The sequence below is a fragment of the Pelophylax lessonae genome, assembly GCF_965119305.1.
Source record: "Pelophylax lessonae genome assembly, chromosome: 1".
NCBI lineage: Eukaryota > Metazoa > Chordata > Amphibia > Anura > Ranidae > Pelophylax > Pelophylax lessonae.
The window spans coordinates 216,421,467-216,445,107 of NC_138768.1; the positions used below are offsets into that span (position 1 = coordinate 216,421,467).

The following is a 23,641-nucleotide window of genomic DNA, read 5'->3' on the forward strand; positions in this document are numbered from 1 at the left end:
CTATTAGGTCAATATGAACCAAAATCTCTGAGGATGGTTTCCAACACCTGCCACAAAGAATTAAAAGGCAGTTCTGAAGGCAAAGGGGGGGGGGGGGGGTCCAACCTGGAACTAGCAAGGTGTACCCTATTAGATGGCCGGTGAGTGTGTATATATATATATATATATATATATATATATATATATATGTGTGTGTGTGAATCAGTATAAAGTACATATTAACTCAAACGTCTATGTATGTATGCCTTATCTTCATGTACGGCTGGTATTAAATTTGTACAAGACTTGTGTTGGTGAGCATTTGGTTGGAGTGTTCAGTTCATTTTGTATCAAAAAGTCAGCATGTGTTCCAACACACCCCTAATATCTATTATGACCCCATACAGATCTCAGGTGCACCAAATCCATTCTTCTGTGCCCAAACTTCTGTTGCACTGCGTAGGGTTTTAAATTCAGTTTCCAGCCAGGTACCTGTTCTCCAGTGTATATGACTAACTACAGGTTCTACAGAGATGAATAAAAGCATTGACATTGGAGAAATACAGGTATATGATCAGTCTAATCTGTCTTGGACTAGACTGGTGAAAAATCCTATGCTTTATTTCAACAGTCATTTGCCACTACCTTATTATACACAGCCATTGTAGGAAAGACCTACTAATATATGTGATTATTACTAAAGCAAAACACAAAGATGTAGAAAGGTGAAACTCGCATAAAAACAACTTCACTATAACGTTGTCAAACCCAACAACCTAATAATTTCATAACCAGTATATAAAAAAAAAAAGTGATACCTCCAAAACCATAGAGTTAAACTCCTTTTCTTTGTAAAGCTGTTTTGCACAGGCTAGAATTGTGGAAGTTTTGCCTGTCCCAGGCGGTCCATAGAGTAACAGATGAGGTAGTTTGTCTTCACTGATGAACTTCTGAACTAGTATTAGGAGAAAAAAAAAAAAAAGAAAAAATGTGAATATCCAGTTGCCTACCCTCGGCCTCTTACACACGTCCATATACCCCCCTCCTCTGTGCACTGTTCTGTCAAAATAGCCAACTCATCAAAATCTCCAACCACATCACTTCCAGTGACACTCCAGCATCAGTAATTGGAGATTTTGACAGAATACGAGCAGCGTATACACTACAGTACACGGCGAGTTGGCTGCATTGACAGGACACCAACTAAGGGCAGACTAGCAATCTCCACTCATATTGAGTATCGTAGTATATACGCTGCCAGTGTTTTTTGCCAGGCAACTTGTCGAAATCTCCAATTACTGATGCTGGAGAATCACCGGAAGTGACATGGTTGTAGATTTTGATGAGTTGGCAGTTTCGACAAACACCTGCATTTTCTTATCTCTCTGCGAAGCCAGTGGGACCTGGTATCTGTAGAAAGAGGAGTGCCTGACCAAAATGACTGGAAGCTAGTGAGAAGCCTTCCTCATTGAATGATCACTCTGACAGGAAATCACAGTGAGCATTTAGTGTAACATGTGTAAGCCAAACAAAAAGTAATACACTGGCTATCTTATCTCCTAACATCCCTGTCAGACAGATCTGTGAAAGAGCTGCAGCTAACACAGAGGAATGTTTAGTTCTGTGCACAGGGAGTTCGTTAACTCTTAAATAGCCAAGACATGCTCCTATTTTACTACCTAACCCATTAATTTCAACATGTATATGCATTGTATATAATTAAGTCGCGCTAGTTATCGATATAAACAAATTAAAGTCCATATAAAGTCCAATATAAATTGATATGTAGAATCAGTGATTTTCAATCCAGACTCCCAATGGTCATGTGCTTACCACAAAACTCAATAAATGAAGCGAGATATCCAAAACCAAGACCTTGACAACTTGATTGTAGAAAATCCTGGTTGGACTCACAATAATTGTGTGTTGTTGGATCATAAATTAATCAAAAAATAAAAAACGCCATAGCGTAAAACCCAACAATAATAGGTGCACTCAAAATTAATGAACAACACCAGTGTGAACCGATATTCAGTAAAAAAATTAAAATTAAAAAAAGGGGGGTGATGAATCAAAATAAAAAAGGTGAATAGGTAAAATCCTCCACCAGTATTTGCGCTGATTACCAGAACACAAATTGAGTATGCACATAGACACATCAAAAAGGGAGTAAGACCTGGTGAGGAAAACACCTGTAGGTACTCCGAAAAGGGGACAGAGGAGGGCACCAACTTAGGGGGGAAACCCAGCAAAAAGAGGAGGGGGAAAACAAGGGAAAACAAGGGGGAGGAAGGACATGGGGGGGGCCAACCATCCCAATGACGTCATCTGTGACACGAGGGGGCGGGGCCTCCCGATGACGGCATCGGGGGCCACGCCCACAATGGCTATATAACAAGCTGCAGAGACCGGCATAATCACCGGAGACATCGGAGGAGGACCTGAGGAAGAAGAAGAGAAGAGCTGAGGGCAAAAGAGCAGAAGAGCGGACAGCAAAAGAGCAGAAGACCAGGAGAGGGAGAAGACCAGAGCAGAGAAGAACAGATGAAGATTTTTAATAAACTTTCCAAAACGTCTCCTGTCGTTATTTACATACACTGCCTTTTATGGGGTGAATGGGTAGGGGTACAGTGTACCCCATACCCATTCACATAGGGAGGGGGTCTGGGATCTAGGGGGCCCCCTTGTTAAAGGGGGCTTCCAGATTCCAATGAGCCCCCTGCCCGCAGACCCCCACAACCACCGGCCAGGGTTGTGGGGATGAGGCCCTTGTCCTCATCAACATGGGGGCAAGGCGATTTGGGGTGGGGGGTGCATAGCTTTCCCTGCCCCAAAGCACCAACACCACCCCCCCCCCCCCCATATTGAGGGCATGTGGCCTGGTATGGTCCAGGGGGGTGGGGCCGCTCGCTCGTCCCCTCCCCCTTCCTGCCCTACCAGGCTGCATGCTCGGATAAGGGTCTGGTATGGATTTTGGGGGGGGCCTGGTTTGGAACCTGGGGGGGGGGGAGCCCCACGCAGTTTTTTTTCCCATTTTTGGCGTGGAGTTCCCCCTCAAGATTCTCACAGTGCAAGTTGTGCCGCAAGTCGGATCATCCTGATCCGACTTGCGGTGCGACTTCCATTCAAATCAATAGGCTCCCATAGGGAACCATTGATTTTGAATGGAGGCAGGCAAAAAAGCTGCTAAAAGCAACGTGGCCAAACGTGCAATAACGCAAATGGAAAAAGCTACTGAAAGCACGTGTAACAGCTGCTTTTTCTGGCGTCAGAACTAGCTTTGCATCATGTTGTTTCTAACGTCCCGTGTACATGGAGCCCAAGTCAAAAATCAATTTTTTTTCTATCGTTCATTGACGGACGCAGTCCTCTGATACATATCAGTAGGGATGTCCAAAAGCAGTGCCATAAAATGAGGGGTGGGAACAGCAGAAAAGAATAAGTCCCCAAGGCTAAACATAGCCAACCAGGAAACATAGAACAAAATAGGAGGCCCACCTGAAACAAACAATAAATACCCTGAAGGAAGGCCAAAAGCCCTCCAGACAGCAGCCAGCAAAACCTTGCGGCCAAAGGAGGCATCTGCAGATGCCAGCACATCCACCTCATAAAATTTGGTAAAAGGTGCGAACAGATGACCAGGTAGCTGTCTTGCAACCTAAAGCACAGACGCCTGTATGGCAAAAAGCCCAGGAAGCACTAGGTGCCGAAACAGGGAAAGGTAGGACCTGACCCTTAATTGAATAAGCCTGTCCGACCCATCTGGAAACAGTCGCAGCAGATGCAGGCAGCCCTGTTCTAGGGCCATCCGTGAGTTCAGAGCGAAACTGACTCAAGAAAAGACTCAGCAGCCGCCAAGTACACGTGGAGTGCCAGAACTATATCCAGAGTATGCAATGCACATTCCCCAGAATGTTTGGGCTTAGGACATAAAGACAGTTATACAATGTCCTCGTTCAAGTGAACACTAGAAGCCACCTTCGGAGGGAAGGACGGATCTGGACGAAGTACCACTCGTTTCCATGAACCAACATTTAGGGAGAACGACAGGACAAGGTCGCCAGTGCCGACACCCTGCGCGAGTGACAGCAACCAAGGAGGCCACCTTCTGTACTAGGGTAGGCAGGGGATACCCCCGAATACTTGCAAAAGGAGGTTTTTGAAGAACAAACTGCACCAAAACAAGGTCCCCACTTGGAGACGGAGGTCGCACCGAAACTACCAAAGTGACGCACCCCCTGGAAGAAGTTACGCACCAAGGGAACGGACGGCCAACAGCCTTTGGAAGAAAATTGCCAAAGCCTAAAACCTGACCCTTGATAGTACTCAAGGCCAAATTTGATCAACTCTCCGTTGAAGGAAAGCCAAGATCCAGGCCACCGAGTAAGAGCGAGGGGTAGCCCAAAGAGACTCGTACCACCCAATATACGACTGTTTAGTACAATGAAAAATCATCCTAGAAGTCTTGACAGCAACTTGAGGGCAAGAAAGGCAGACAGCAGCCTATACGGACCTTGGCCCATCTGTGATCGCTCACACAAGCCGGCGTCATCCTTGAGCAGGTGACCATGCTAAACTTCTCAGCATCGTTCATGTTGAACTTAGCATATGTTCTTGCCTACGACAGAACCCAGGATCCCACCAGTGCACCTGCCAGAGGGTCCCAGAAGCGGGCCACAACCTCTGGACTATCCTGCAGATGAAACGCCAACAGATCCACGTCTGGAGTGCCCCAACGAAGGCACAACTGCTGGAACACCTCCGGATGAAGGAACCATTTCACCGCATCAAAGGCTTGTCAATTGAGGCAATCCGCCTGCCAATTTTCCACACCTGGAAGGAAACAGCAGAGAGCTAAAAAAAAGGCGCTCAGCCCAACGAAGAATGCCTGTCACTTCTAAGACCGCAAGGACACCTTTGGTGCCCCTTGGTGAATGACATAAGCCACGGTCGTGGCATAGTCCAACTGAATGCACACTGGACAGCTGCAGGTGCCCGGTCCAGTGAACTAGGCAAAGCCGGATCGCTCTCAGCTCCAGGACATTGATCGGTAACCAGGATGCTCCAGGGACCGTACTCCCTAAGCAGAGAACCTGCCGAGGAAGACTCCCTGGTCAACCAGCTCAGCCGGAACCGAATATCCAGAGAGTTCGGATCCCAGTCCCATTTGAGAAGGATTGCCTTCTGAGGGATCCTTGAGCGAAAGGGACCGTCTCGGAAGACGACACCATCAACCCCAGCACTTGCATGCAGGTCCGAAGGGACGACCATGTGCTGGACAGTAACAGCTGATGGCAGTCTGAAGTTCCAAGAGTTTTTTCCCCTGGAGGGAGAAGCACTCTAACTGAGGACGAGTCCAAAGTCAGGCCCAGATAGTCCAGTCTCATGGAAGGGACCAGGGATGATTTCTGAAGGTTCAGAACCCACCCGAACTCCTCCAGAGTTCATGGTGACTCCCAAATTCGTTGTCAGCACCGTAGGAGACTCCACACGGAGAAGTAGATTGGCCAGCAACCCAGGACCGATACACCCAGCTACCGCAACAGCACCAGGACCGGAGCCAATACCGTTGTGAAGACCTGAGTTTGGTGTCCTGCACAAAACGGGATCTGAAGGTAGACATCCAATATTGGAAAAAGCGGATCAAAACGCGATCTTGCAACTGGACCGTATGACCTCCTGAACCCAGCTGCCTGGGATCCGGGCCAGCCACAGGCCTTTGAACCGGCAAAGACCTCCCCCTACCCCATATGTGGGTGAAGACGCACCTTCAGGCCGAGTAGGCCGTGTCCGCAGGTCTGGAAAAGAAAAAAAAAACGATCTTATGTTCGCCAGACTAGGGTCGTTTGGAACCACCCGAGGAAGTCTCGAAGGACTTTGCTACATCGACGGTCCCCGAGGGACGAAGAAACTGTTTATGAGCCAAAAGGGAGGGTCCCGGTCCGCGACAAAGGCCCTTATACTTGTCAGTTTGTGGAAGAAAAGCACTCTTCCCCCCCCCATGAGACCCTTAAATAATGTCATCCAGGGCAGCGCCAAACAGGCGATCCCCCTGAAAAGGGAGATCCGTTAAGGCCTTCTTAGAAGTTTGATCCGCAGACCAACACTTTAGCTAAGTATACGCCGGATAACCACCGCCGAAAACCGAAAGCTGACTCAATAAAGAAGCAGTGTCCATCGCGACATTGCAAACAATTTGCAGCCCCTGCACCAGCTGGTCCAACAGCTCCCCCAGGGCAGGTGGGACTTGCTCTTCACCAAGTCACGGCGTTGGAACTCTGTCCATCAGGCAGAGTCTGCATGGCAAGGGCAATCAAACACTGTTCCCAGTGCAGACCCCGCCAGGCAGTACAGATCACAGGCCACAGCCCGCATCATCCTATCCCCCAGGTCCTTAAAGGACAGGGATTCCACCACCGAACGGTAGTCCTTTGCAGCTTAGAGACCGGTAGGTCCACATTAGGCAGTACAGTCCACTTTAACAGACTCCTCAAAAAGGGCAACGTCTAGCAGCTGCTTACACACCCCAGGGGAATGTCGCAGCCGGTCCCATCCTTCAGGAGAATGCTAGCAAATAAGCTGCTCCGGATGGTATGAGTGCCAGATGCAAACTGCGCCCTCCAAATTGCAGGGTGTCATGCACTGAAACAACCAGTGCATCCACCAGCTCTTGTATCATGCGCGGCAGGGGAGGCAGAAATGTCATCCTCATCCGAGGAGACAGGGCGCGAGGTAACAGACCTGGCAGGGAGGCCCATGTCTGCGGCGGTTGAGTTAGACTCAGAATCCAAAACATCAGAAGAGGCAGGGGTAGGTGGAGAAATGTTTCAGTGCACCTCGCTCTCTCAAGGCCACCTCCACCCGGGACCCAAATGCTTCCAGAACCGCCAAAGATGCATTGGACAGTGAAAATCCAGAAGGACCTGCGGCCTCCGTGAGGGGGTCAGGTGGAGACACATGGTCTGCAGGGTCCATACTGAACCAGAAGAACCTACCAGCAAAATTTGCAAAAAAAAAAAAAAAAAAAAAGACCATGCTACAGCGACCCCCTAAGGTCAGACAAGCCGTGAAGACCCCCAGAGAGAGAGAGAGAGAGAGAGAGAGAGAGAGAGAGAGAGAGAGAGAGAGAGAGAGAGAGAGAGAGAGAGAGAGAGAGAGAGAGAGAGAGAGAGAGAGAGAGAGAGAGAGATCCCAGAAACCACTGTCCCAATATGCATTCCCAGGGCTGCACGTGTAACAAGCAAGCTTTCCCATAAGGGAGTTAGCAAAGGAAACTGCCCAGGGTGAAAGCAGGGGCTCCACGCCCCAGAAAACCCCTCCAGGAACTCCAACCTATCAGAGAATCCACCGCAAGATGGGCGAAAATGGGTGTACCAAGATTGTCACTGTCATAATAGCAGACGAGGCTACAAGAAAATGGCGGTAACAAGGCCCACAGGGAGACCCCCCCCCCCCCCCCCAAGAGCCCTCTTATACCATCCTGTAGCAGGAAGCCCTGGGAGGAACCGACCAAGCCCCCCCCGCGCTGATGGCGCACCCCCAGCCCCCCAGGTGGCCTGCACACGAGGTCCCAGCCATGTGGGAAGGGGGGGGGGGGGGTTGCACAACAGAAAACCGGGAGTGTTAGGGTCTGACCATCCAAGGGAGGGGCCTTCTTCAACCCCAAAATCCGCCGTTAGGGAAGAGGGGGGGGGGGGGGGGGGGACATTTACTTACCGTACCGGGAACACAGGCGGGCACCATCTCCTGACAGGACCCCTCTCCACTGAAGTGTAAAAATAGGAACGCTGCGACAAAGATCCTGTCGTGCGAGACCTTGCCAGGCGTTTAACCGCTTTACGACCGCCCAGGCAGTCGTACCTCTGCAAACCGACGTAGCTACACGCCGGTCACGCGCAGGAGGCTAGGGGGCAAGCCCCCAGCGGCGCACTCCAGCGGGGGAAGCCGATGCAGCGGGCAGGCAGCGACTGCCGCCTGACACCCGCGATCGTTCACCCGCTGAGAGAGAACGGTCAGCTGTTGTAAACACAGCTGACCATTCTTCTCCCAGCAATGATCATAGAGCCCCTGTGATCCTTCTGTATAGGAACACAGGTCTCTATGGTCATTTTACAAGCCACATCCCCCCCACAGTTAGAATCACTCCCCTAGGCTCGCATTTAACCCCTTGATCACCCACCTACCAGTGTCATTATTACAGTAACAGTGCATTTTTTGAGCACTGCTTACTGTAGTAATGTCACTGGTCCCCCCAAAAGTGTGAAAAATGTCAGTCAGGGGTCCGATCTGTCTGCCGCAATGTCGCAGTCCCGCAATAAAAAATAACACAGGTGATCAAATACCACCAAAAGAAAGCTCTATTTGTGGGGAAAAAAAGGACATTAATTTTATTTAGGTACAGCGTCGCACGACCAGGCAATTGTACGTTAAAGTAACGCAGTGCCGAATCGCAAAATATGGCCTGGTCAGGAAGGGGGCAAATCCTTCCGGTCCAGAAGTGGTTAAATCGCGGGGTCAGCCCCCGTCCATTGGGACTATATCGCGCCCGACCCAGCGCAGAGCTAAGGTCTGCATGCGCGTGCTGGCCAGCTGGAGTGACCACTGGATCTAGATTATCCAGCTCGACGCCCATATCCGGCATAGTTGATGAAGATCTCACAGGAAAAAAATCCGGAGAAAAACCTAGCTAATAAAAAACCATCTACATAAAAAATACTTTTTATGCCAGGACTAGGGCTGGGCGATTTTGCCTAAAAAAAAAATCTTCGATTTTTAAAGAAAAATTCGAGTTTCGATTCGATTTTCGATTTTTTTTTTCCAATATACTTAAAAAATGACTACAGACATCAGATATAGTGTCAAAAGTGCAACTTTATTGCTATTTTAACTCCTCAAGAGTTAAAATGCGTAGAATCCCAAAACAAAAAGTAAACAAGGCTCTGTCATTCAACAATTTCAAGCTTTAACCCAGGTTTAAGCAAAACTAAAGTGCAACAACTTCACAGTAGCTTAAATTTTCTGTTCAAGAAATCAGATAATTACAAATTTTGTAACATATAACATTACACAATTAAAAAAATAAACTCTTCTCAGTGTGAACTGTGAATATAAAAAATGAAACATGCCTGTGGCAGACATATAGCCTGCTCAAAGAGTGAACAAAACAAATGTAAACTAAGTTTTATCTATAACAACAAAACACGTGCTTGTTAGATCTCTGAAACATTGTGCATGCTCAGAGTCATTCTAAACATTTTTTGCAAGAAAGATGAGCCTGTCCACAACCTCTGGCTTAAGGCAGGCCCGGTTGCAGGTAACTATTCCCCCACCCACACTAAATACCCTCTCTGAAGGGGCACTAGTGGCTGGAATAGAAAGATATTTTTTAGCCAGTAAGCTTAGCCTTGGAAAGTTGGGCTGATGCAGCTTCCACCATTCAAGAGGATCTGTGTCAGGCTCTAAGTCTGGAATAAGGAAATACGTTGCAAACTCAGTCTCAATTTTAGCTTTCTCAGATTGTGGGTGTGGCGTGGTGGATGGTGCACTGTTTTTAAAGAAGGCACCCAGAGTCATTTTCTTTTTTGGTGGCAATGGTGGTGGGGTGTTCTTCTCTTGAACAGCTGAGGGACCAGCTTCCTCTGTGGTAGAGTTGCAGAGAGCAGAGATCTCAGACACTGCCCTTTTTTTGACCACTTCCAATTTGCTAGCATCAATGTAGGTTGTACGGAACCTCGGGTCTAAAAGTGTGGCCATGTCCAAAAGTTCCTCTTTCTCCAAATCAGAGTATTTATTTTCGAGGTAACGCATGATGTCAGCTTTGATTGTTTTTGTTAGCTCCAAATCTTCCTCCTCTGGCAGGAGTAGACTTGTTTTAAACAAATGCAGCACTGGTTTGATGCACGACACACTGACATATGATTCCCCTCACAGTGCATCAGTGAAGTCCTGGAGAGGTTTCACTGCTTTGTTGGCGGCTTCTAATACTTCCAAATCTTGCCACGTGGGAACAAGATGGCGCGTTTTCTTGTCCGCACCCAGGACACGAGTTATTGCCTTCTCTTGCTCAAGAAAGCGCTCAATCATCTTTTGACGAGACCCCCAACGTGTTGGGGATTCTGAGATCAAAAGATGCTGGGGAAGTTCAAGCTCAGCCTGCAACTCTCATGTCTCGCCTTTTTTTCCAGCTGTAGGAGAAGGCTGATACAGCTTTTTTGCAAAACCCTATGGCCCGATCGATCCTTGGATCCTTTACACCATTCTCTGTAATAAATGTGAAAAGATATTTAGTATATTTTATGTAACAGACAGTTCTGGCTATTAAATTATGAGCAAACAATACTTTACAATGTGCAACAGTGCAAGTATTGTGCACCTACTAATTCTTACACCAACTCTTACCTATAGCATTGTGGAGTCTGTGGCCAAAACACTGCAAGCTGGGCCAGTTGTTGTCTTTAAGGGCTTTTATGATGTTGGTGCCACTATCAGTTGTCATGCAGACGAGTTGTTCCTCCGAAAGTCCCCAGGAGCTGAGAGCGTCTTTTAAGCCATGGGCAATTATGTCACCAGTGTGGTTGTCGGGGAAATACGCTGTCTGAAGGCAGATGCTGTGCAGAGTCCAACTAGTGTTGATGTAGTGAACTGTCAGACTCAGATATGGCTGCATCGTTCGGCTGGACCACAGGTCCGTTGTGGCTGAGAAAAACTGCATCTCCTCCATCTCACTGCGGATCTTTTCCCGAGTTGTATTGTACAGGTGAGGCAGCGCTACTTCGGCGAAATACTTGCGACTGGGGACAACGTACCTCGCATCTAATACTTTCATCATGTGATTAAAGCCTCGCTTTTCGACAGAATAAATTGGCAGCATGTCTGTGGCAATATAAAACGTGATCGCCTCTGTAATCGCTTTCCATCCCGCTCCGTTCTTATCATAAGGCACACAGTTTGTAAAGCTCTCAGGAAGTGTACTTTGCTTTTTAGCAGCAATAGTAGCCTTAGTAGGTGTGCTAGAGGAGCTGTTTTCGCTACGGAGCCGGCTGCACTTCTCCCATTCTTCGCGATGTTTATTCCTCAGGTGCTGGAAAAGATTTGTTGTACTGCTGCTTCCAGTAGCAACAGCCTTGAAACATATTTTGCAGCAAGGCTTCGTCTGTGTATGGTCTGCTGCATCAAAACCAAACCAGTTCCAAATTACAGAATTACCTGTGCCTTTCTTTGGAAGTAGTTCTTTGCTAGTGCTACTACATGCTGCCATGTTAATTTTTTGACTGTGTTGTTCTTTTAATAGACTACTAGACAGATTAGACAGTAAAAGAAGACGCGGGGGCGTCGCGCTGAGCGGGGAGGGAGGAGAGCTCACTGCTCAGAGTCACATATACAGAAGCGCTGTATATGTGACTCTGACGGACCACCGCCGCGCCTGGATGTTGTGACGTCAGCTGCGGGCGGTGCGTCTGTACAGGGGCTGCGCTGTGATAGGTACAGTCCAGAGAACCACCTTTTTTAGTTTGAAACTATTTTTTTTTTCAAAAATATGAGTTTTTTCTACAATAGGAATGGTTACTTTTTTCTGCCTTGTGCAGCCAGCCCCCGCTTAACTACATACACCGGGTCACACCCTAGGCCTGGGCTCCAGCCAGCTCATAGTCTGCCGCACAGGAACTGATTCTGAACTAGTCCACCACAGTAACGTTTAGTTTGAAGGAACTTTGAAACGTTTTTTTTTCTTTTTTTAACTCGAGTTTTTGTGTACAATACTTTTTTCTCCCCTGTGTGCACTGTGCAGCCACCGAACTCCCCACCGCCGCGCCTGGATGTGACGTCAGCTGCGGGGGCGGGGCGTCTGTACAGGCCGGGGCTGCGGCGCGCTGTGATAGGTACAGTGACAGTCTCCCCGGCCTGTATTTGTGACATCAGCTGCGGGGCGGGCAGTGCGTCTGTTCAGGCCGGGGCTGCGGCGCGCTGTTGGGTACAGTCTCCCCGGCCTGGATGTGACGTCAGCTGCGGGGCGGGCGGTGCGTCTGTACAGGCCGGGGCTGCCGCACGCTGTGATAGGTAAAGTCTCCCCGGCCTGGATGTGACGTCAGCTGCCGAGAGAGGAAGCGGGCGGTGCGCCTGTACAGACGCACCGCCCGCTTCCTCTCCCGGCAGCTGACGTCACATCCAGGCCGGGGAGACTTTACCTATCACAGCGCGCCGCACCCCCGGCCTGTACAGACACACCGCCCGCCCCGCAGCTGACGTCACATCCAGGCGCGGCGGTGCGGAGTTCGGCTGCAAGGGAGAAAAAAGTATTATACAAAAAAACTCGAGTTTCCAAAAAAAAAAAAAAAAACGTTTCGAACTAAAAAAATCGATAAATCGATTTATCGCCCAGCCCTAGCCAGGACCAAAGATCCCTCTAGGACTGCCCATAGGCGTAGCCAGAACTTTTTTCTGCTTAGTGTCCTACTCCTGTATGGGGCATTATAACACCAATGATATGCATCAGAGGACTGCGTCCATCAATGAACGACAGAGAAATCTATTTTACTTTTTTTTTTTTTAACGTAATTTTAACGTTGCAGTTAACAGAACAAGCAGCAGAATAAAAAAGTATGTTTTTCCCACAGTAATGGTACCTGTGTTCAAAATATTACTGATCAAACTTAGAATTTTTTTCTGATTTTTATTTATTTTTTCCTCTTAAAAAGCAAATAAATTTAAAAAGATTCTCAGAGAAATTTAGGGTCACAGGAAAGCCCAGTTTGCCCCCCCCCCCCCCCCTCCAAAAAAAAAATATATATATATTAATTCTTTATCAAAGGTAACTTCAAAGTTATAGACTCATGAACAGACACATAGCAGAAAATATGGTCTAGTCTATAGGGGGTAAACAGGTGTGAGAGCTGAAGTGGTTAAAGAACACAGGAGAGATGCAGCTGGAGGCACACTGTCCCGGGTAAATTGATATCTCATTTATTGTGGCTGCCGCCCAGAGAGCGCCCCCCTGTATTGTGCCCGGCACTTTCCCACTCGTTGGCCGTCTGGGACAGATTGTCCAAAGCACATAAGTTCAAATCGCTCCACACTCCCCTAGCACCTGTTCTCAACAACAGCGGGTTCCCCCCCGGGTCTCTCTCCCAGCTCCTTCCAATGGTGGACAAATAAGGGGCTTCTAAGGATAGCGGATCTCTGCGACCACAGGGGCGTTCTGACGAAACAGGCATTGATTGAGAAGTATGCTTTACCATCATCTGAATTTTATCGTTTTAACCAAATCGTACACTTTTTAGGTACTTTGTCTCAGGTTTCTGACTTAACTACTATGACTCCCATGGAATTTCTTTGCCGGAATTATGACAAGCTTCGCGGCTATATCTCCATACTCTACAATATATTGTCTGACTCTTCTGTGAAGCTGCCATACATGGTTCAGTGGGAGGCCGACCTGCAGGAGGGCATTGAGCTGGTCGACTGGCGAACTATGGCTCAAGCCGCCTCCAAATCATTGATCAATACCTCCATCATTGAAGCGAACTACAAAGTCTTGTTGCGCTGGTATATTGTGCCGGCGAGAATCTCGAAGTTTGTACCTGGCGCATCTTCTCTGTGTTTCCGTGGCTGCGGTCAGGAAGGAACCATGTTCCATATCTGGTGGCAATGCCTTAAGGCGCGCCGTTATTGGATTAGGGTGTATAACTTTATATACACACTTACGCAAGTGAACCTGCCTAAATCCCCTCAGCAAGCTTTGCTGGGATTGAAGGTGGATGCTGCCGCGGGGGCACAGAGAAGGCTTATTTCGTTTATTTTCACGGCTGCCAAGGTAACGCTAGCACGATCCTGGAGATCTTAAGTTCTGCCGTTCGACCAGCTCCACCATAAACTTACATGGATAATGCTCAATGAACGTATGTCGGCCATGTTAAATGATAAAATGAAGCAGTTTAATAAGGTGTGGGAGCCATGGCTCCGTTATCTTACCGGAAGTAGTTAATGGAATCTGGGGCATCGGTAATTCGGGGACGGGGGGGGGGGGGGGGTGCTGGGCGGGGTCCTGCTAAATTTTCTTTCTATTACCTTCTTTCTTTCTTCTCTCTTGCTATTTTTTCTTTCTTATTCCTATCTCTTTAGCCTTATGGGCATGTACCGTTCGCTCAGTTACACCTTCCAATGTTTTTACCCTATGGGCAGTTATATGGGCAGCACTGGGGTCAGATTGTGGCAGTGGGCTGAATGACCTATATTGTTTTTTGTGTTTTTTTTTTTTCTCTATCTGCTGCATTGGGTGGTTCGTGATCCCGATGCCGGTCCTGCTTGGGTATTGTCAGGTACCCGGTTACACTACGTATCCATATGTCAATTTTTCACGATGTATGGCATATGTTATGCAAAGACTGCCTATACTACCAGAACTTTCTTCTTCAACATTCATGCATTGTAATTGTAGTAGGATACTTGAAGCTGTTATGTTCATGTTGACGGTACTCTTTTCTGTACCTTTGAAATTTCTGTTTGTCAATCTCTCATGAAAACCTTTAATGAAAATTATTGTTAAAAAAAAAGAACACAGGAGAGAAAAAAAAAATCAATCCCACCCAAAAAAATTGCTTCCAACAAGTTCTGTCTACAAGATACAAACATTTTTTTTAAAAAGGAATTTCAGATATGGATATGTTAAATAAATAATATATATATATATATATATATATATATATATATATATATATATATATATATATATATATACACACATACACACATACATACACATACAAGCTGATTCAGCTTAGACCAATGTAACTATGCATCTACCATACGTCTTGTCAATCGCCCTAGAAGCTGAAAATCACTGACGTAGGCACCACTATTCCAGTGATCTCGGCTTCAAAGTCTCCTGCCGAATAGTAGGGGGCATATTGCTTTAAGTATACATTTCCTTTAGGATTAAGGTGGCTGTAAAGTCTAAAAGGTTTTTTACCCAATGTATTTTCTGGCTTAAGGTAAAAAATTAAAAAACCCTTTTGGTTCCGCCCACAGCCCTTCCCCCGAAAGTAACGCTGCTCTCTCCTCACTGGACATGGAGGGTGTCAAAAAAAAGCCTGTGAGGTGGGAAGGGTGGAGGGCTGGTTTTTTATTATAGACACACAGCATGGCTAGGGATCTAGCTCCGCACAAGTGCCCCCCAAAGCAAGCGGCTTGCTATGGGAGCACTCGAAAGGGAGGAGGAACCAAGAGAGCCAGCGAGGGGGGGGGACCCCAAAAAGCGGGTTCATCCGCTGACATCTGCAATCCCATTGACATGCATTATCTCCGTTTATCATCCGCAAGCGGATGGGATGATAAACGGACAAACGGAATGGACACTCCAAAAGTGCATCAGTGTCCCATTAAAAAAAAAAGAAAGGCACTGAGCGGAGGAAAAAACTGAATGGACCGTGTGAAAGGACCCTAAAGCTTTACAAACTAGTTTCATGTAAACAGACTTACAATTAAGTTGCTAAATTTTCATCTAAAAGCACAAATGAAAACAGTGGAGAAATATGAACAGTCCTAATTAAAAATAAAAAAATAAATAAAATGTAAAGACTGTTCTATGTCCTAAGTAAAATCTAGACCCTTGGTGTGTGGGAGATAAAAAAAAAAAAAGCCTAAATTTCTCTTTCAACTTACTTGTGTTTAAGATATCTTGATGTGAGATCAAATCATCCAGAGACTGTGGCCGGTACTTTTCAACCCTGAATAAAAATATAAAGTCAAAAGGTGTAGATTAGAAGTTTTCCCCTCGTGGGGGAACTTTATCAAAAAATAAACTCTCACGCAAATAAGTCTGACACTGATATTTATGTAGGTGTCCTTCCACAGCTAATTCAATTATTGTAATAATACTCACCTATCTGATGTGAAGCAGCGGCACACTGATAGGTTCATATACAAGCTTACTCCTTTTGTAAGCTACCACTGCTAGGTTGAAAGTTTTGTACTGTGTAAAAAAAAAAAAAACCTGGCTGGCCCATAGTGTTTCCTCTTCCCCTCTCTGAGTGCTGCCATGCAAGAAATTTATATATACACACAGTGGGTACAGAACAGAATCTACCCCAACCCCCCCCCCCCCCCCTTAAAATATTCCAGTTTTTGTTGCTTTGCAGCCTGAAATGAAGACAGACACGTTTTTTGTTTTATCTAGCTGTATTTACTAGTGCAACTCACAGTGCATCCGGAAAGTATTCACTAGGGATGCACCGAAATTTCGGCCACCAAGATTTTCGGCCGAAAATGGGCTCATCCCATTTCGGCTGAAAATGGGTTAAACATGCCGAAATTAATGGCCGCCGTGAGGAAGGAGGAGGGCGCAGCGCTGGTTTGCAAAGTCCAGCCTCTGGCCGGCCGCCTGCCTCCCTGTGATGTCCCTACTAATACTACGATGTGTATGAATGAACTAAACTGACCTGACACCGGGCGGGAGGGCGGGCGAGCGGCCGCTAATAGCTGTAACTATGTGAGCGCTTCACTTCCCTGTCATGTGGGTATCTCCCCTGACAGGGAAGTGAAGTGCTCACATAGTTATAGCTATTAGCGGCCGCTCGCCCGCCCTCCCGGTGTGTTAGTTCATTCATGCACAGATCGTAGTAGTAGTGACATCACTGGGAGGCGGGCCGCCGGCCAGAGGCGGGACTTTTGAATGAAGGACACCGGAGGAGCAGAGTGTCTGACAGTAAGGACGTTGAGGCGGGGGGAGCTGAGAAGCGGTTACCATTGGTATTAGTATTATGCAGCACGAGGGGGTTAAGGTATTGTCACTGCTGGTCACTGATGCATTAGTGACCGACCAGTGGCAGTTAATTAACCCCTTTGTGCTGCATTAGTGCAACCAGTAGCAGTGCAACCAGTGTTAATTAACACTGATACTGGTTGCACTAATACAGCACAAAGGGTTAATTAACTGCCACTGGTCGGTCACTAATGCATCAGTGACCAGCAGTGGCAATACATTAACCCCCTCATGCTGCATAATACTAATACCATTGGTAATTAAATTAACCTCTTGCCAACCCGTCACAGTACATATACTGCGACAGGATGGCAGCGACAGGTATACGTCGCTGCCTGCTTTTGCTGTATGCCCCTCTTCTATCTATTTTAAAAATTATTTGGGGGAAAAAGTCATTTTCGGTTTTCGGCCAAGGGCATCCTGCATTTTCGGTTTCGGCCCAGAATTATAATTTCAGTGCATCCCTAGTATTCACAGCGCTTCACTTTTTCCACATATACAGCCTTACGCCAAAATGGATTAAATCTGGGCTCAAAAAACCCCAGGCGCCAGGTCGCATTGGTTACTAGAGTTAGCGCCCTGGCGCCTGGGTTACACTGTGGTAGGTGTCTTGTCCCCAGACATTCCATCCCGGTTCACATTTGTGCGATGCGGGAACGCTGCGAATATGTAGCGTCATCCCGCATCGCATCTACACCCCTGGCAGTTCACACTGCCATATGCGATACGCAGGGGGTGTCAATTAAAAGTCAACGATCTGCAAGTTCACACAGAATCAGATCGCACAAGTGTGAACCACTATGCGATACGATTCTGCTGCTGATAAAAAAAGGGTCAGGTGCGTGTTTAGTGCGGATGCGGTGCAAATTCAGCCATACAAACTGTATGGCTGAAATTTGCACCATACATGAGATCGCATGTAATTTAGGAGCAGTGCGTTCCGAATTACATGCGATTTCTGTGATCGTACTAATGTGAAACGGGCTCCAAGTCTCCTGTGAGGTGTGAGAGTCTCCCGCATGCTGGCTGTGGCTCCCCAAAACCTGCAAGTGCCACGCTCGCATGCGGGAGACTCCCGCACATCGCAGGCAATTTGGGATGTCTGATGAAAGAACGGTGTGTCTGCTGTGACAGAATGGAGCCGAGGCTTCCTGTATAGCTCCGGCCTGTTACAGGCGGAGTGCATTTGATGTGACAGGAGAGATACAGGAAGCATCAGCTCTGCATGCTTCCTCCAGCGCCGCTGAGTGATCTCCACCAGCAGTACCCACCAGCAGTAAGTCACATGTGCTAGGGGTGCAATTAGCCCCCAGCATAACTTGGTCAATACGATCCCTACAGTGAAGCATGGTGGTGGCAGCATCCTGCTGTGGGGATGTTTTTTTAGCTGCAGGAACTGAGAGACCAGTCAGGATTGAGGGAAAGATGAATGCAGCAATGTACGGAGACATTCTTGATGAAAACCTGCTCCAGGGCGCTCTGGACCTCAGACTGGGGCAAAGGATCATCTTCCCACAGGACAACGATCCTAAGCACACAGCCAAGTTAATAAAGGGGTGGCTACAGGACAACTCTGTGAATGTCCTTGAGTGGCCCAGCCAGAGTCCAGACTTGAACCCGATTGAACATCTCTGGAGAGATCTGAAAATGGCTCTGCACCGACACTCCCCATCCAATATGACAGAGCTTGAGAATGGGGGATGTGATGGGGATGGGAGAAACTGCCCAAAAATAGGTGTGCCAAGCTTGTACCATCATACTCAAAATGACTTGATGCTGTAATTGGGGCCAAAGGTGCGTCAACAAAGTATTGAGCAAGGACTGTAAGCCCCCGTTCACATAGGGGCGATCCGACTTCGGGTGGCGACCTCCGAGATCGCGGTGCGAGCAGCGCGCCGCGACCTCGGAGCGGCCGCCACGGACTTCATAACATTGAAGTCTATGGCAGTCGCCTCCTGGTCGCCCCAAAGAAGCTCCGGACCCTTTTTCTAAGTCGGAGCGACTTGTGTCGCTCCTATTAGAACGGGTCCGCAGCTTCCCTATGGAAGGCGACCTGCGGCGACCTGTGAGGCAACCAGGTCGCCTCACAGGTCGCCTCTATGTGAACGGGGGCTAAATACTTATGTATTTTTCTTTGTTTGTTTATTATTTTTAATAAATTTGCAAACATCTCAAACTTCTTTAACATTGTCATTATGGGGTATTGTTTGTAGAGTTTTGAGGAAAATAATGAATCAAATCCATTTTGGAATAAAGTTGTACCATATCAAAATGGGGAAAAAGCGAAGCTGTGAATACTTTCCGGATGCACTGTATAACATCCAAGTGAAAGATAGAACACCAGCACATTCAAAAAGTTGGAAAAAAGGATCACACCTCCCCCACTTACGCCAGTATTTTGTTTTAATTACATTTTGCTTTAATTACAGCCTTCAGGCCCCGTTCACATTGCAGCGACCCGACTTTGCCGGGCGACCTCATAGGTCGCGGCGCGCTGCTTGCCCCGCGACCTCGGAGCGGCCGGCACGGACTTCATAACATTGAAGTCTATGCAGGTCGCTCCGGGTCGCCCCAAAGAAGCTCCGGACCCTTTTTCTAAGTCGGAGCGACTTGTGTCGCTCCTATTAGAACGGGTCCATACCAAGTCGCCTCACAGGTCGCCCGAGTGTGAACGGGGGCTAAGTCTGTTGGGAAATGTGCACTGCATACTAGCACATTATGTGAAATGTACCCTAGAACTAAGCCCTCCAGCGATGCAGTCACCACTGAAGGCGCTTCCATCTTCACCCAGTCTTCCTTCTAGGTTCGTGGACTCCGGTTGTGTGAGTGGCTGGAGCCGCAATGACTTCACTGCCGCGTATGTGCGCAAGAGACTCTGAAGCAATGGCACAGTAGGACATCCCTTCAGAGCACATGCACTGGTGATGTCACCGGCTGCATTAAAAGTAAATATCTCGCATACGGTGCACGTTTAGGAGACATTTACTGTACCTGTAGGTAACCCTTAAGTAAAAGCCATCAATGGGAGTTCTAGTCTGAGCAAAAAATAAAAATCAGCAGCTACAAATACTGCAGTTGCTGACTTTTAATATAAAGACACTAACTTGTCCCGGAATCTGGGGGGGGGGGGGTGAACATTCTTTCAGGCCGCCGCAGCGATCTTACCCAGAAGTGGGAGCGGGTACCAGTCAAAACCAGATACCTACTGCCCCCAAAAGTGCCAAATGTGCTGACAAGCAGAGCCTCCCCTTTTTGGGTGGAGCTCTACTTTAAAATGAACACCCGCTGCAGATCACAACTGCAGTGTATTGTGAATATGGTGTGGGAAATACGCACAGATCGTTACCAGCACCATGTTCTAATGTGAACGGAGATTAACAGGGGGACACAGCAATAAAAACCTGACCAGGGGACTAATTACTCTCCACAACTAAAACAAGTTTTACTTTTAGTCATACTTTAATGATTCTGTTGATGGCGATGACTGGATTGTCAACATGCTATGATTCTCTGAATTTTATTTACTCAATGGGCAGGGCAGTGGATGTAAAGTGTGATTACTGCTCCATACTATTCCACTATCTATATGAAGCAGGCAGTAGGTGCTAGGGTTTGGGGTCCCCAGATCCCTTCACAAGAGTACCCATCAAGTAAAAAAAAACAAATTTTTTTTTAAATGTACGAAAATATCGGCCGATACCGATACGCGATGACCAAAATATCGGTATCAGCAATTAAAAAACGATATCGGTCAATCCCTAGTAGGTGCAATCAGCGGGACTTACCATGATACAATTTTTTCAAGGTAGCTTAACCACTTCCTGCCTGCTGTATAATAAAATGATGCCGGAGTAGGTGTCTGGTTCTGGACCAACACCATACAATGTCTCCCAGTCTCAACTCGATCCTGCTGTGTCCTTGGGACACGGCGCAACCCCGATCTTGGTAAAAGCCGCTACTCCTTCCCCATGTGATCGGCTATATCCAATTACAGCCTATCACATGTGAACAAGATGCAGTTTATTGGCTCTCCTCGCCTCACACTGACAGAGTGTGAGGAGAGGAGATCAGCGGCATCTCCTCATATGGGAGGCATGTATAGGTAATCAGGGCACTGATTATCAGTGCAGCCCCAACAGTCTCCAGCTGTGATTTTCCTCTGTGCCCATCTGTGATGCCAACCTGTACCTATCAGTAATGCCAATTTTTGCCCATAAGTAAGGCCAATCTGTGCTGCCTTTCAGTGCCACCAATCTTTGCCGCATATTAGTGCCTCCTCATCGGTGCCACCCCATCACCACTCATCAGTAAAGGAGAAAAAATATTTATTTACAAAAGTTTCTGACAAAAACTAAGTAAACTAGCAAAAAAAAAACAAAAACAAAAAAAAAACAGTGGTGATTAAATACTAACAAAAGGAAGCTCCATTTGTGGAAAGAAAAACAGATTATTTTGGGGCACAGCATTGTGTGACTGTGCAGTTGTCAAAATGACAGCGCAGAAAGCTGAAAAATGGCAGTAAGAATGGGTTCAGGCAAATTCGGGATCCCACCTGCCTGATCCTGCAAAGGAAGCCGACACTGCACACAGCTAATCCCAGTCAGTGAGAAATTTCCCGGTCCGCAACTGCATAGATTGGGAAATCTCTCACTGCCTGTGATTAGCCGTGTGCAGTGTCAGCTTCCTGGTGGATTTGGGTAGGTGGGTTCCCGAACACGCATTAGCCCATCTCTACTGGGCAGAAGTGGGTTAAAGTGCCTACTATTGAAGTAGTTAAAGTAGAACTATAGGCACATTTTTTTCATTGTGGATAGAGCAAGAGAATTATAACCCGTCAGATTTTTTATTTTTTTTACACATGCCCCATTGCATTGATTTTCCTTCACTTCCTGTCTCATAGCCAAACAGGAAGTGAGAGGAAATCCCTGCTAATTAACCACTTAAGCCCCTGGGGATTTGGCTGCTCAAAGACCAGGGCCTATTTTGCGATTCGGCACTGCGTGACTTTAACAGACAATTGCGCGGTCGTGCGACGCTGTACCCAAATGAAATTGATATCCTTTTTTTCCCCACAGAGCTTTCTTTTGGTGGTATTTGATCACCTGTGCGATTTTTACTTTTTGCGCTATAAACAAAAAAAGAGCGACAATTTTGAAAAAATAATATTTTTCACATTTTTTTTATATGAAATTCTCAAAAAAAAAAAAAAATGTAAAAATCAAAATTTTTAACATTTTAGGCCAATTTGTTTTCTGATACATTTTTTTTTTTTTTACCAAAAATATCGCAATAAGCCTATTTTGATTGGTTTGCGCAAAAATTATTGCGTTTACTAACTACGGGAAAGATTTGTCATTTTCATTGTTTTTTTTGGGGGTTTTTTTTAACTAGTAATGGCGGCAATCTGTGATTTTTTTTGCAACAGATCGGACCCCTGACTGACATTTTTTACACTTTTGGGGGTACCAGTGACATTACTACAGTAATCAGTGCTATACATATACACTGTTAGTGTAAAAATGACACTGGCAGGGAAAGGGTTAACTTTATTGGTGATCAAGGGGTTATAAATGTGTCCCTAGGGGCGTGATTCTAACTGTCAAGGGGCGTGGCTTGTTAGATCATAACATAGACATACCATCCTACATAGCAGGATCGCATAGCCTCTGTCATGATCTAAGGGAGAATGACAGACGGCTGTGTTTACATCAGCCATCTGCCTTTCTCCCTCTCCTGAGCGAGATCGCAAGCGGCCGGCGGACATCGGAGCCGCCGGTCACACGCGCAGGGATGTCAGTGAACGAGCGGGAGCGTGCCGCCGGCGGTGCGCGCTCTCCCCCTACAGGCTCGTGGGCAAGTGACATATCGGTACGTCACTTTGCCCAGGAGGGGCTGACTGCTGCAGTATAAGTCGTGCGGTGATCAGCAAGTGGTTAAAAGGAATTCCTTGGGGACCCCCCAGCACACCAGAACTAGTGTCCCCATTGGAAGATTTTCCCTCTATTACTTTTCTGGGGACAACCCAAAATTTGGCACTTTTACTTTCGGTGAGAATAGTAAACCGGACAAATAGAGGGGAATAATTTCCAGAACAATCGCACAGACAACAATAAAATCTGACAGGGGTTATAATCCCTCTTCCCTCCATACAAAAATAAAAAAGTTTTGCCTTTAGTTATAATTGAATCATTGCGCATTATAGATGGGCACAACCCGCCTCTCTCAAGTATTTATATAGTCATTAGCTGCATGCCTCATACCTCTCTACTCCTCCTGGGGGAGAAGGATTCCACCTCCAGTCATCACTCCTCTCTATCAGCCCGTCACATAATACCATGCACTGACACAGCCAGCCTATATTCCTGTCCACTCCAATATTACAGCACACACACTCCAAGATACCATGCATTCCCCCTACCATGGCAAGTTCCTGCTCTGTGCGGGCTGAGACTTGGCGTCCGGCCCCATGATAGCGGCAAAGACTGACACACACCGCGGTCCCCCGATCTACTGTACACTGTCACATCACAGGCTGATGTGCTGGGTCAGGAGGCAGGACTTCTGTTTCGCGCCTTGGTGGTATTCGGCACTTCTCGCGAGATTACCATCTCCTCGGCGATCAGTCAGTGAGGTCAGAAAATGCAACGGAAGTGACGTGCGAACAAACGTGCTTACTGCGCATGTGCTATGCGTTCCAGCATGGCCGCTATGCGTTTCAATAGATTTCCTAATCTTTCAGAATTCGAAGGCGGACATCTACTTACACCTAAGCAAGTCTTACATTTGACACTTATTTTAGCAGTTAATTCCCCTCTATACTATACCCCATGATAGCAAGTCTTAAATTGTACACTTATTTTAGCAGTTAATTCCCCTCTATACTATACCCCATGATAGCAAGTCTTA

At 47.0% G+C, this 23,641-nt stretch overlaps 1 protein-coding gene across 1 annotated transcript in view; it reads right to left on the reverse strand.

Moving 5' to 3' along the window:
- RFC5 (replication factor C subunit 5) overlaps positions 1-23,261 on the reverse strand; it is a 60,474-nt gene extending 37,213 nt beyond the window's left edge. The window contains exons 1-3 of the mRNA XM_082243350.1: positions 23,154-23,261; positions 15,637-15,701; positions 798-934 (exon numbers count right to left, since the gene is read on the reverse strand). Of these exons, the coding sequence (XP_082099476.1) occupies positions 798-934; positions 15,637-15,701; positions 23,154-23,203 (252 nt within the window). The 5' untranslated portion in view covers positions 23,204-23,261. The remainder of the gene's footprint in view (positions 1-797; positions 935-15,636; positions 15,702-23,153) is intronic.
- Between the last annotated feature and the right edge of the window lie 380 nt (positions 23,262-23,641).